Genomic DNA, 15,559 nt, shown 5'->3' on the forward strand with positions numbered 1-15,559 from the left:
AGAACGCCAAATGTTCAGGACGCCAAATGTTCAGGACGTCAGTGCGCCAAATGTCACCTTTTCCCCTACTTACTAGATAATTTTTATTTATATATGCATGTTATTTTCGAAAGTAAAAGTATAAAAATAAAATTGCATGTTATTTTCTTCACCAAAAATATAAAAAAATAAAATAAATAGTAATTGAGGACGTCAAATGAAACCCTTTCTTGAGGATGCCAAATGGCACCTTTCCCCCTACTTCTAGGCAAAGAACCGCATTATTTTAGGGTACTGCATCTGTATTTTCATATGATGTATTGTTTTCTAATTTGTCTTGCAGAGGGAGTAACGGAGGGAAGAACTTAAAAATAAACATAAGTGTGGTAATTTATATTTCTGTATATACATTTCTTGCAAGTAGAAAGTAGCAGGCTTCAATTTTTCTTAAACCTCTCTCGCTCTCTCTACGTGTATGTTCTAAATTAATCGTAACCTAATGTCTCAAACTCTTAAATGCACCAAGGGCAGGAGAAAAAAATAAAACTTGCTAATAATGGCCTTCGCAGAGAAGAGAATCGGTCGGAGCTGTGTATAAAAAGTCACAAGATCCCAGTGAGAAGCACAATCTCAACTCAAGCGAGTTTCTGATCACATCATGGTAAGAGAAACGCTTCCAATTGTATAATCCAGCCATTTCCTGACATTGGTAGTTACTTTGTTAACTGATTTAACTAATATATACTAATCTAAATAAGCAACTAACTGATCTAAGGAATATGTACGAAATAACTATAAGTAATGAATGCGAATTAGCCAAGTAAGATATATAGATAATGATACAGGAAAATGGATTATTTTTTCCTGATATATAGAAGGCTCTGAAAAATGACTTCTTTTCAATGAGAATTTTTTTTGAAAAATTTTATTATATAAAGATAATCAAATCCTTGCTAACACTTTGTTACATATTTTTTTCAACGATTTTTTTATTTTTATTTTATTTATTTTTTTTTTGCCATTGCAGAAGTTACTTCTGGTTTGCATCGGTGGTGTCCTCTTGGCTGTCTGTCAGGCAGGAAATATAAGAGGTGGATCCGGTGGCAGATGTGGAGGATCTGGTGGTGGAGGATCCTCTGGAGGCTATGGGTCTCGTGGTGGCTCCTTCGGTGGTGGTAATATAGGCTCCTCTGGGGGTCAAGGAGGAGGATTTGGAGGGAAAGTCTCTAGAGGTTATGGCTCTGTTGGTGGCTCCTCTGGAGGTCACGGAGGAGGATCTGGAGGAGGATCATCTGGAAGATATGGCTCTGGTGGTGGGTCGTCTGGAGGTCACGGAGGAGGATTTGGAGGAGGATCCTCAGGAGGATATGGCTTTAGCGGTGGCTCCTCTGGAGGTCCTGGAGGTGGATCTGGAGGAGGATCCTCTGGAGGACATGGAGATCACGAGAGCGAGTGGAACGGAGTAGGATTCACCTCTGGACGTGGTAGATGAAAGGGTTCCTTCTCCAGGGGTGCAGGATACGGAAAATGAAATTACTTGCGTGCAGATACAGAGAACTTCCTTTAGAAATGTTGAAAATTCACAAATATAAGAGAATATTTAGAAATAAATATTAATGTTCAAATAGAATTTCATTAATGAGAGTACCTTGTGGCACAAAATTTATAACAGTAATTATTTTGCATATATATATATACATTTTGCATACATATATATATATATATATATATATATATATATATATATATATATATATATATATATATATATATATATATATATATATCACACATACAGACAGACACACAATGAAACACACACACACACACACACACACACACACATATATATATATATATATATATATATATATATATATATATATATATATATATATATATATATATATATATATATATATATATATATATATATATATATATATATATATATATATATATATATATATATATATATATATATTTGCATAAAGAGGATCAAGTGTGGTTTTACAAAATATTAAATAAATTGGCTCTTGAGTGAAAGTGGAGATTTTTACATTCAGAAAAGAAACTTATTATCAAGCACGGTTCCTAAATTATTTGTCAAGAAGTCTTACTAGTTATAAGTACAAATAAAACTATCTATAATCTCCTAGGGTGCATTCTGTTTACTTAATAAATGACAATAGAAAAGATGCTTCTTTAAATAATTTCATAATTTATTTGGAACTCTATAAAAGGTCGGGCCTTTTGAAGAACGTTCCCGTACAGAGCTTGAACTATTCTGAAATCTTTTGGTACCCCTCAAAGCAAACTTTTCCTATTTGTACTTGTAGACATTACTTGTAGGAAAATACAAGACTTACTTAACGTGTGGCCACAAGCTGATACTTTAGTCTATAACTGCACTGTCTCTACCCTGTTCCAATTAGAACTTAAAGTGCTAATTATTAGAAGATTATTATTGTTAGTTGCTCAGGATGATTATATCACATATCAAATCAAATATTTTGTAAGGATATGATGCTTGTATTTCCAAAATTCTTGTAGTCATGAAAAAATTTATTTTTTTCGCTTTTACCTCGTTTACTGTTTTGCTAAGGATAGTGGACATACATCTTTGCAGCAACAGTGTCAAGAAAACTGGTGATGATTCCAGGAAACAAACAATCAATCAAGTGAGTTTAAAACAAATTTTTTTGAAAATTTAGAAATAATAAGGATGATCAAATTGATTATCTAGAAATGAGGAAATCATTCAATATGACAAAGATACTCATTAATCCTACGAGTTCGTCGTAACTGTTTAGAAGTGGGTTATGCCTCTCATCATGTTGGTAATGTTAAGACTATGAATTCGATTTTCACTTCAAAACTCTTCATCCGGTTTCTCTCTTAGTATCTTAAAGTATATGTGGGCTTTTATCAACAGAACCAATTATCTATTAGAAAATAATGATAACAGTATGTTTTAGAAATTGACGATAGAATACATTTACAACCCACATTAAGCAAATTTTCCTTTTCGAAAACCTCTACATACTGTATAATGAAATGACCCATCCAGTATATAATAATTTGTCGGTTACTGTGATGAGATACTTATATCATGCAAAATATATTTTTTTAAGAATTTAAAAATATAACTAAACGCACCAGTTACCACTTAATGTAAGTAGTGGCAACGTGGTTAGTGCAATATTGCTTGTCAAGCTTGGCCGAGCTGTCTTCATAATATACTACAGTAACTTACTGAACCTTTTACCAAACAGAACACATAATTCTTTTTTAAAAATGTGTGAAATCGGTAAATATAGTTTTCTTCAAATGGTACTGCTGCCGATTTTCGTTGTGATAATTATAATGCCAGATAATTTTGGCAATCTCAATAAGGAATAAATCATTGCTGTAATCTAAAGAAAATATCAGTCATTTAAGTAATATTTTGACCAGATTAATGAATATTATAAATTTCTGCAGACACATTATAAAGATCTTGGGAAAATAGTGGTTAAGGTTTAATTAAAATTGAATTGAACCTTTATGGCCAGTGCATAAATGTCACTGGACTTTTAAAGCAAAGTCAATGATGATGGATGAATAACTCGTTAAATAATGAAATAATTCCCCAGACTTGTGTTGGAAAGAAGGCACCGTGTCTTTATTGCATAGGGATTAAGTAAAATTTCTCTTCCCCATCTATTGTTTCAGCTTCGTTACGGAAGAGGTGGAAGATTCCATGCCCGTTGAGATTTCGGCCAGTTTGAGAATATCCATAAAGCTGGGCACGGTTGCATGATTTTACTGTTCGGTGACACGAAAGGTATTTTAACCACTGATTCGGATAGAGTCATTCAGTGCGATCTTAGAGGCTAGGTGTGATGGATACGAAAGAAATCGAGACAGTTTTACAGGGTTCGCTAGGAGTCTTATTAAATATTTAGGTGTGTTCGCTTCGGATGAAGTTGGTGCGTTTAAAATACCTGCGAATAGAATTAAACCTCTAGTTTTTATATCTCATACTCTACCCTCAACTTCTAGTATTGACCTTGTCGTACATTGGGTGAGTTTTATATAGACTGTTCGCCTAGGGATACAATCTACTTTTTTGACAGTTACGGTATAAACCCGCAAATTTATTCGGGTAACTTCTCATCTTTTCTCGTTGCACATTCGGACTTTACCCTTCGCCAGTCCGTAAGGCAGATACAGCCCGATAATTCTTACAAATGTGGTCTTTACCGCGTTTTCTTCGTTCACTGTACGAGTCATAAAGGGTTAAAATCGGTTTTGTCGTTAATGAGTGTCGTCTTCTCCACGAGTCATTTGAAAAGTAATGACAAGTGGGTGACGGAATACTATTTCAAATTTTTCAAGAGGGTGCGGTGTTCACGCTGCAGTTAGGTCATTAAACGAACTCTTACATACAAGGAGTGCATGCATTGTTTAAATGAAAGGTAATGATTAATTCCATTTTTAAAAAACGTTGCTAATATACATCACATAATTAATTTTCGGGACGTTCGGTTTTTCTAAGACATTTTATTTTTCTTACTTAGGATGAATGGTCAAGGAGGAGGGGGAGGAGGAGGAGGAGGAGGAGACGAGTTCTTCTACGCAGAACACTAACGAAAGAGGGGAGAAGAAGGGGGAGGGAGGAAAGTCAGGCTGTTTGACATACTAGATCTGGAAGCCTATGGTTATTTATTGTAAAATTATTTAGAGGTTTAAGGTTGGTTATAAAAACTCGTGGTGGTATTGTATTGGAATGTGTTTCAGGAGAACCCCCAGGTTCATGTACTTGTTAATGTATACCGCTTTATCTAATAAAATAAGTGGATAGGTGGAATCGCTTTTTATTATCCCATACATAGATTAAGTGACACTGAGAGTGAGCGTAATCGAGAGTGTGCTAAAACATGTGACTTTTAACAATCGGGTGGAGAGTTAGAGCTGTATATCTTAGAGAGGTGTACATTGCAATGTCCGTATGAAGTCATACAGCTGTTCATGAGTCACACAGCGGGTCTAAATCATATCAGTAGCAGATACCTAATCAGACTCTTATCGATAGAGTGGGATTAATAACAGATAGTTTATAACGCTTCAACTCTTATCAGTGATACACCCGTTCATTAGTCACGCAGTGGGTCTAAATCATATCAGCAGCGGATACCTAATCAGACACTTATTGATAGTGTGGGATTAAAGACAGTTAGTTTATAACTGTTCAGCTCTTATCAGTAACACAGATGTGGTCGAGTCTCCCAGTGGGGCTCTTTAATATCAGTTCAGATCTGTTCGACAAGGTGTCTCCTCCTCCTAATCAGACTCTTATCGAAAAAGTGGGATTAATAACAGATAGTTTATATTGATTTAACTCATCAGTCGTGCGACAGTTGGTGAGTCACTCAGTGGGTTTCTTTCATATAAGTTCGGGGACCTTTTCCCCTACTTACTACATATTTTTTTTTTTATTTATGCTTGCTTTTTACCAAAGCAAAAATATAAAAATAAAATTGCATGTTATTTTCTTCACCAAAAATATAAAAAATAAAATAAATAATAATTGAGGATGCCAAATGACACTCTTTCTTGAGAACGTCAAATGCTCAGGACACCAAATATTCAGGATGCCATGACGCTAAATGGCACCTTTTCCCCTACTTACTACATAATTTTTTTTTATATATGCATGTTATTTTCGAAAGCAAAAAAATAAAAATAAAATTGCATGTTATTTTCTTCACCAAAAATATAAAAAATAAAATAAATAAAAATTGAGGACGCCAAATGACACCCTTTCTTGAGGACGCCAAATATTCAGGACGCCAGGACGACAAATGGCACCTTTCCCCCTACTTGTAGGCAAAGAACCGCATTATTTTAGGATACTACATCTGTATTTTCCTATGATCTATTGTTTTTTAATTTGTCTTGCAGAGGGAGTAACTTAGGGAAGACCTTAAAATAAAACATAAGTGTGGTAATTTATATTTCTGTATACATTTCTTGCAAGTAGAAAGTAGCAGGCTTCAATTTTTTAAACCTATCTCTCTCTCTCTCTCTCTCTCTCTCTCTCTCTCTCTCTCTCTCTCTCTCTCTCTCTCTCTCTCTCTCTCTCTCTCTCTACGTGTATGTTCTAAATTAATCGTAAATTAGTGTCTCAAACTCTTAAATGCACCAAGGGCAGGAGAAAAAATAAAACTTGCTAATAATGGCCTTCATGAGAAGAGAATCGGTAGGAGCTGTGTATAAAAAGTCACAAGATCCCAGTGAGAAGCACAATCTCAACTCAAGCGAGTTTCTGATCACATCATGGTAAGAGAAACGCTTCCAATTGTATAATCCAGCAATTTCCAGACGTTGGTAGTTACTTTGTTAACTGATTTAACTAATATATACTAATCTAAATAAGCAACTAACTGATCTAAGCAATATGTACGAAATAACTATAAGTAATGAATGCGAATTAGCCAGGTAAGATATATAGATAATGATACAGGAAAATGGATTATTTTTTCCTGATATATAGAGGGCTCTGAAAAAATGACTTCTTTTCAATGAGAATTTTTTTGAAAAATTTTATTATATAAAGATAATCAAATGCTTGCTAACACTTTGTTACATATTTTTTTCAACGATTTTTTTATTTTTATTTTATTTTATTTTTTTTTTTTGCCATTGCAGAAGTTACTTCTGGTTTGCATCGGTGGTGTCCTCTTGGCTGTCTGTCAGGCAGGAAATATAAGAGGTGGATCCGGTGGCAGATGTGGAGGATCTGGTGGTGGAGGATCCTCTGGAGGCTATGGGTCTCGTGGTGGCTCCTTCGGTGGTGGTAATATAGGCTCCTCTGGGGGTCAAGGAGGAGGATTTGGAGGGAAAGTCTCTAGAGGTTATGGCTCTGTTGGTGGCTCCTCTGGAGGTCACGGAGGAGGATCTGGAGGAGGATCATCTGGAAGATATGGCTCTGGTGGTGGGTCGTCTGGAGGTCACGGAGGAGGATTTGGAGGAGGATCCTCAGCAGGATATGGCTTTAGCGGTGGCTCCTCTGGAGGTCCTGGAGGTGGATCTGGAGGAGGATCCTCTGGAGGACATGGAGATCACGAGAGCGAGTGGAACGGAGTTGGATTCACCTCTGGACGTGGTAGATGAAAGGGTTCCTTCTCCAGGGGTGCAGGATACGGAAAATGAAATTACTTGCGTGCAGATACAGAGAACTTCCTTTAGAAATATTGAAAATTCACAAATATAAGAGAATATTTAGAAATAAATATAATGTTCAAATGTTTCAAATTTTGCATATATATATATAATTTCATTAATGAGAGTATATATATATATATATATATAAAATTTATAATATATATATATATATATATATATATATATATATATATATATATATATATATATATATATATATATATATATATATATATATATATATATATATATATATATATATATATATATATATATATATATATATATATATATATATATATATATCATATACACATACAGACAGACACACAAATGAAACACACACACACACACACACACACACACACACACATATATATATATATATATATATATATATATATATATATATATATATATATATATATATATATATATATATATATATATATATATATATATATATATATATATATATATATATATATATATATACATACAGACAGACACACAATGAAACACACACACACACACACACACACACACACACACACATATATATATATATATATATATATATATATATATATATATATATATATATATATATATATATATATATATATATATATATATATATATATATATATATATATATATATATATATATATATATATATATTATTTGCACAAAGAGGATCAAGTGTGGTTTTTACAAAATATTAAATAAATTGGCTCTTGAGTGAAAGTGGAGATTTTTACATTAAGAAAAGAAACTTATTATCAAGCACGGTTCCTAAATTATTTGTCAAGAAGTCTTACTAGTTATAAGTACAAATAAAACTATCTATAATCTCCTAGGTGCATTCTGTTTACTTAATAAATGACAATAGAAAAGATGCTTCTTTAAATACTTTCATAATTTATTTGGAACTCTATAAAAGGTCGGGCCTTTTGAAGAACGTTCCCGTACAGAGCTTGAACTATTCTGAAATCTTTTGGTACCCCTCAAAGCAAACTTTTCCTATTTGTACTTGTAGACATTACTTGTAGGAAAATACAAGACTTACTTAACGTGTGGCCACAAGCTGATACTTTAGTCTATAACTGCACTGTCTCTACCCTGTTCCAATTAGAACTTAAAGGGCTAATTATTAGAAGATTATTATTGTTAGTTGCTCAAGATGATTATATCACATATCAAATCAAATATTTTGTAAGGATATGATGCTTGTATTTCTAAAATTCTTGTAGTCATGAAAATTTTTTTTTTTTTTTGCTTTTACCTCGTTTACTGTTTTGCTAAGGATAGTGGACATACATCTTTGCAGCAACAGTGTCAAGAAAATTGGTGATGATTCCAGGAAACAAACAATCAATCAAGTGAGTTTAAAACAAATTTTTTTGAAAATTTAGAAATAATAAGGATGAGCAAATTGATTATCTAGAAATGAGGAAATCATTCAATATGACAAAGATACTCATTAATCCTACGAGTTCGTCGTAACTGTTTAGAAGTGGGTTATGCCTCTCATCATGTTGGTAATGTTAAGACTATGAATTCGATTTTCACTTCAAAACTCTTCATCCGGTTTCTCTCTCAGTATCTTAAAGTATATGTGGGCTTTTATCAACAGAACCAATTATCTATTAGAAAATAATGATAACAGTATGTTTTAGAAATTGACGATAGAATACATTTACAACCCACATTAAGCAAATTTTCCTTTTCGAAAACCTCTACATACTGTATAATGAAATGACCCATCCAATATATAATAATTTGTCGGTTACTGTGATGAGATACTTATATCATGCAAAATATATTTTTTTAAGAATTTAAAAATATAACTAAACGCACCAGTTACCACTTAATGTAAGTAGTGGCAACGTGGTTAGTGCAATATTGCTTGTCAAGCTTGGCCGAGCTGTCTTCATAATATACTACAGTAACTTACTGAACCTTTTACCAAACAGAACACATAATTTTTTTAAAAATGTGTGAAATCGGTAAAGATAGTTTTCTTCAAATGGTACTGCTGCCGATTTTCGTTGTGATAATTATAATGCCAGATAATTTTGGCAATCTCAATAAGGAATAAATCATTGCTGTAATCTAAAGAAAATATCAGTCATTAAAGTAATATTTTGACCAGATTAATGAATATTATAAATTTCTGAAGACACATTATAAAGATCTTGGGAAAATAGTGGTTAAGGTTTAATTAAAATTGAATTGAACCTTTATGGCCAGTGCATAAATGTCACTGGACTTTTAAGCAAAGTCAATGATGATGGATGAATAACTCGTTAAATAATGAAATAATTCCCCAGACTTGTGTTGGAAAGAAGGCACCGTGTCTTTATTGCATAGGGATTAAGTAAAATTTCTCTTCCCCATCTATTGTTTCAGCTTCGTTACGGAAGAGGTGGAAGATTCCATGCCCGTTGAGATTTCGGCCAGTTTGAGAATATCCATAAAGCTGGGCACGGTTGCATGATTTTACTGTTCGGTGACACGAAAGGTATTTTAACCACTGATTCGGATAGAGTCATTCAGTGCGATCTTAGAGGCTAGGTGTGATGGATACGAAAGAAATCGAGACAGTTTTACAGGGTTCGCTAGGGAGTCTTATTAAATATTTAGGTGTGTTCGCTTCGGATGAAGTTGGTGCGTTTAAAATACCTGCGAATAGAATTAAACCTCTAGTTTTTATATCTAATACTCTACCCTCAACTTCTAGTATTGACCTTGTCGTACATTGGGTGTGTTTTATATAGACTGTTCGCCTAGGGATACAATCTACTTTTTTGACAGTTACGGTATAAACCCGCAAATTTATTCTGGTAACTTCTCATCTTTTCTCGTTGCACATTCGGACTTTACCCTTCGCCAGTCCGTAAGGCAGATACAGCCCGATAATTCTTACAAGTGTGGTCTTTACCGCGTTTTCTTCGTTCACTGTACGAGTCATAAAGGGTTAAAATCGGTTTTGTCGTTAATGAGTGTCGTCTTCTCCACGAGTCATTTGAAAAGTAATGACAAGTGGGTGACGGAATACTATTTCAAATTTTTCAAGAGGGTGCGGTGTTCACGCTGCAGTTAGGTCATTAAACGAACTCTTACATACAAGGAGTGCATGCATTGTTTAAATGAAAGGTAATGATTAATTCCATTTTTAAAAAACGTTGCTAATATACATCACATAATTAATTTTCGGGACGTTCGGTTTTTCTAAGACATTTTATTTTTCTTACTTAGGATGAATGGTCAAGGAGGAGGGGGAGGAGGAGGAGGAGGAGGAGGAAGACGAGTTCTTCTACGCAGAACACTAACGAAAGAGGGGGAGAAGAAGGGGGAGGGGGAGGAAAGTCAGGCTGTATGACATACTAGATCTGGAAGCCTATGGTTATTTATTGTAAAATTATTTAGAGGTTTAAGGTTGGTTATAAAAACTCGTGGTGGTATTGTATTGGAATGTGTGTCAGGAGAACCCCCAGGTTCATGTACTTGTTAATGTATACCGCTTTATCTAATAAAATAAGTGGATAGGTGGAATCGCTTTTTATTATCCCATACATAGATTAAGTGACACTGACAGTGAGCGTAATCGAGAGTGTGCTAAAACATGTGACTTTTAACAATCGGGTGGAGAGTTAGAGCTGTATATCTTAGAGAGGTGTACATTGTAATGTCCGTATGAAGTCATACAGCTGTTCATGAGTCACACAGCGGGTCTAAATCATATCAGTAGCAGATACCTAATCAGACTCTTATCGATAGAGTGGGATTAATAACAGATAGTTTATAACGCTTCAACTCTTATCAGTGATACACCTGTTCATTAGTCACGCAGCGGGTCTAAATCATATCAGCAGCGGATACCTAATCAGACACCTATTGATAGCGTGGGATTAATGACAGTTAGTTTATAACTGTTCAGCTCTTATCAGTCACACAGATGTGGTCGAGTCTCCCAGTGGGGCTCTTTAATATCAGTTCAGATCTGTTCGACAAGGTGTCTCCTCCTCCTAATCAGACTCTTATCGAAAAAGTGGGATTAATAACAGATAGTTTATATTGATTTATCTCATCAGTCGTGCGACAGTTGATGAGTCACTCAGTGGGCCTCTTTCATATAAGTTCGGGGACCTTTTCCCCTACTTACTACATAATTTTTTTTTATATATGCTTGCTTTTTACCAAAGCAAAAATATAAAAATAAAATTGCATGTTATTTTCTTCACCAAAAATATAAAAAATAAAATAAATAATAATTGAGGATGCCAAATGACACTCTTTCTTGAGAACGTCAAATGTTCAGGACACCAAATATTCAGGATGCCATGACGCTAAATGGCACCTTTTCCCCTACTTACTACATAATTTTTTTATATATGCATGTTATTTTCGAAAGCAAAAAATAAAAATAAAATTGCATGTTATTTTCTTCACCAAAAATATAAAAATAAAATAAATAAAAATTGAGGACGCCAAATTACACCCTTTCTTGAGGACGCCAAATATTCAGGACGCCAGGATGCCAAATGGACCTTTCCCCCTACTTGTAGGCAAAGAACCGCATTATTTTAGGATACTACATCTGTATTTTCCTATGATCTATTGTTTTCTAATTTGTCTTGCAGAGGGAGTAACTTAGGGAAGACCTTAAAAATAAACATAAGTGTGGTAATTTATATTTCTGTATACATTTCTTGCAAGTAGAAAGTAGCAGGCTTCAATTTTTTTTAAACCTATCTCTCTCTCTCTCTCTCTCTCTCTCTCTCTCTCTCTCTCTCTCTCTCTCTCTCTCTCTCTCTCTACGTGTATGTTCTAAATTAATCGTAAATTAGTGTCTCAAACTCTTTAATGCACCAAGGGCAGGAGAAAAAAATAAAACTTGCTAATAATGGCCTTCGCAGAGAAGAGAATCGGTAGGAGCTGTGTATAAAAAGTCACAAGATCCCAGTGAGAAGCACAATCTCAACTCAAGCGAGTTTCTGATCACATCATGGTAAGAGAAACGCTTCCAATTGTATAATCCAGCAATTTCCAGACGTTGGTAGTTACTTTGTTAACTGATTTAACTAATATATACTAATCTAAATAAGCAACTAACTGATCTAAGCAATATGTACGAAATAACTATAAGTAATGAATGCGAATTAGCCAGGTAAGATATATAGATAATGATACAGGAAAATGGATTATTTTTTCCTGATATATAGAGGGCTCTGAAAAATGACTTCTTTTCAATGAGAATTTTTTTTGAAAAATTTTATTATATAAAGAGAATCAAATGCTTGCTAACACTTTGTTACATATTTTTTTCAACGATTTTTTTTATTTTTATTTTATTTATTTTTTTTTTTTTGCCATTGCAGAAGTTACTTCTGGTTTGCATCGGTGGTGTCCTCTTGGCTGTCTGTCAGGCAGGAAATATAAGAGGTGGATCCGGTGGCAGATGTGGAGGATCTGGTGGTGGAGGATCCTCTGGAGGCTACGGGTCTCGTGGTGGCTCCTTCGGTGGTGGTAATATAGGCTCCTCTGGGGGTCAAGGAGGAGGATTTGGAGGGAAAGTCTCTAGAGGTTATGGCTCTGGTGGTGGCTCGTCTGGAGGTCACGGAGGAGGATCTGGAGGAGGATCATCTGGAAGATATGGCTCTGGTGGTGGGTCCTCTGGAGGTCACGGAGGAGGATTTGGAGGAGGATCCTCTGGAGGATATGGCTTCAGCGGTGGCTCCTCTGGAGGTCCTGGAGGTGGATCTGGAGGAGGATCCTCTGGAGGACATGGAGATCACGAGATGAAAGGTTCCTTCAGGGGTGCAGGATACGGAAAATGAGCGAGTGGAACGGAGTAGGATTCACCTCTGGACGTGGTAGATGAAAGGGTTCCTTCTCCAGGGGTGCAGGATACAGAAAATGAAATTACTTGCGTGCAGATACAGAGAACTTCCTTTAGAAATGTTGAAAATTCACAAATATAAGAGAATATTTAGAAATAAATATTAATGTTCAAATAGAATTTCATTAATGAGAGTACCTTGTGGCAAATGGTGTGAGGAAAAAAAATTTATAACAGTAATCATTTGTTGGTTTGTTTTTTTTTATGTATATATATATATATATATATATATATATATAATATATATATATATATATATATATATATATATATATATATATATATATATATATAGACACACAATGAAACACACACACACACACACACACACACACACACACACACACATATATATATATATATATATATATATATATATATATATATATATATATATATATATATATATATATATATATATATATATATATATATATATATATATATATATATATATATATATATATATATATATATATATATATATATATTTTGCACAAATAGGATCAAGTATGGTTTTTACAAAATATTAAATAAATTGGCTCTTGAGTGAAAGTGGAGATTTTTACATTCAGAAAAGAAACTTATTATCAAGCACGGTTCCTAAATTATTTGTCAAGACGTCTTACTAGTTATAAGTACAAATAAAACTATCTATAATCTCCTAGCGTGCATTCTGTTTACTTAATAAATGACAATAGAAAAGATGCTTCTTTAAATAATTTCATAATTTTTTTGGAACTCTATAAAAGGTCGGGCCTTTTGAAGAACGTTCCCGTACAGAGCTTGAACTATTCTGAAATCTTTTGGTACCCCTCAAAGCAAACTTTTCCTATTTGTACTTGTAGACATTACTTGTAGGAAAATACAAGACTTACTTAACGTGTGGCCTGGCTGATACTTTAGTCTATAACTGCACTGTCTCTACCCTGTTCCAATTAGAACTTAAAGGGCTAATTATTAGAAGATTATTATTGTTAGTTGCTCAAGATGATTATATCACATATCAAATCAAATATTTTGTAAGGATATGATGCTTGTATTTCTAAAATTCTTGTAGTCATGAAAAAATTAATTTTTTTCGCTTTTACCTCGTTTACTGTTTTGCTAAGGATAGTGGACATACATCTTTGCAGCAACAGTGTCAAGAAAATTGGTGATGATTCCAGGAAACAAACAATCAATCAAGTGAGTTTAAAACAAATTTTTTTGAAAATTTAGAAATAATAAGGATGATCAAATTGATTATCTAGAAATGAGGAAATCATTCAATATGACAAAGATACTCATTAATCCTACGAGTTGGTCGTAACTGTTTAGAAGTGGGTTATGCCTCTCATCATGTTGGTAATGTTAAGACTATGAATTCGATTTTCACTTCAAAACTCTTCATCCGGTTTCTCTCAGTATCTTAAAGTATATGTGGGCTTTTATCAACAGAACCAATTATCTATTAGGAAATAATGATAACAGTCTGTTTTAGAAATTGACGATAGAATACATTTACAACCCACATTAAGCAAATTTTCCTTTTCGAAAACCTCTACATACTGTATAATGAAATGACCCATCCAGTATATAATAATCTGTCGGTTACTGTGATGAGATACTTATATCATGCAAAATATATTTTTTTAAGAATTTAAAAATATAACTAAACGCACCAGTTACCACTTAATGTAAGTAGTGGCAACGTGGTTAGTGCAATATTGCTTGTCAAGCTTGGCCGAGCTGTCTTCATAATATATTACAGTAACTTACTGAACCTTTTACCAAACAGAACACATAATTTTTTTTTTTAAATGTGTGAAATCGGTAAAGATAGTTTTCTTCAAATGGTACTGCTGCCGATTTTCGTTGTGATAATTATAATGCCAGATAATTTTGGCAATCTCAATAAGGAATAAATCATTGCTGTAATCTAAAGAAAATATCAGTCATTAAAGTAATATTTTGACCAGATTAATGAATATTATAAATTTCTGAAGACACATTATAAAGATCTTGGGAAAATAGTGGTTATGGTTTAATTAAAATTGAATTGAACCTTTATGGCCAGTGCATAAATGTCACTGGACTTTTAAGCAAAGTCAATGATGATGGATGAATAACTCGTTAAATAATGAAATAATTCCCCAGACTTGTGTTGGAAAGAAGGCACCGTGTCTTTATTGCATAGGGATTAAGTAAAATTTCTCTTCCCCATCTATTGTTTCAGCTTCGTTACGGAAGAGGTGGAAGATTCCATGCCCGTTGAGATTTCGGCCAGTTTGAGAATATCCATAAAGCTGGGCACGGTTGCATGATTTTACTGTTCGGTGACACGAAAGGTATTTTAACCATTGATTCGGATAGAGTCATTCAGTGCGATCTTAGAGGCTAGGTGTGATGGATACGAAAGAAATCGTGACAGTTTTACAGGGTTCGCTAGGGAGTCTTATTAAATATTTAGGTGTGTTCGCTTC

The 15,559-nt window shown here is 33.9% G+C and overlaps 1 protein-coding gene across 1 annotated transcript; it reads left to right on the top strand.

Annotated features, from left to right (window-relative positions):
- Positions 1–495: 495 nt before the first annotated feature.
- On the top strand, positions 496–13,032 carry LOC136837613 (uncharacterized). Its single transcript, XM_067102489.1, has 4 exons — positions 496–594; positions 1,007–1,441; positions 6,673–7,107; positions 12,574–13,032. The coding sequence occupies exons 1-4, from the start codon at positions 496–498 to the stop codon at positions 13,030–13,032; spliced, it is 1,428 nt and encodes a 475-aa protein (XP_066958590.1).
- Positions 13,033–15,559: the final 2,527 nt, after the last annotated feature.

This window comes from Macrobrachium rosenbergii, chromosome 59 (genome assembly GCF_040412425.1).
Source record: "Macrobrachium rosenbergii isolate ZJJX-2024 chromosome 59, ASM4041242v1, whole genome shotgun sequence".
NCBI classification, from domain to species: Eukaryota; Metazoa; Arthropoda; class Malacostraca; order Decapoda; family Palaemonidae; genus Macrobrachium; species Macrobrachium rosenbergii.

Bases quoted from the DNA above. Each gene is read 5' to 3' on its own strand.
- LOC136837613 (XM_067102489.1), top strand. From the start codon at position 496: ATGCACCAAGGGCAGGAGAAAAAAATAAAACTTGCTAATAATGGCCTT. The intron at 1,442-6,672 runs GTAGGATTCACC...TTGCCATTGCAG, and splicing joins ACGAGAGCGAGTGGAACGGA to AAGTTACTTCTGGTTTGCAT. The intron at 7,108-12,573 runs GTTGGATTCACC...TTGCCATTGCAG, and splicing joins ACGAGAGCGAGTGGAACGGA to AAGTTACTTCTGGTTTGCAT.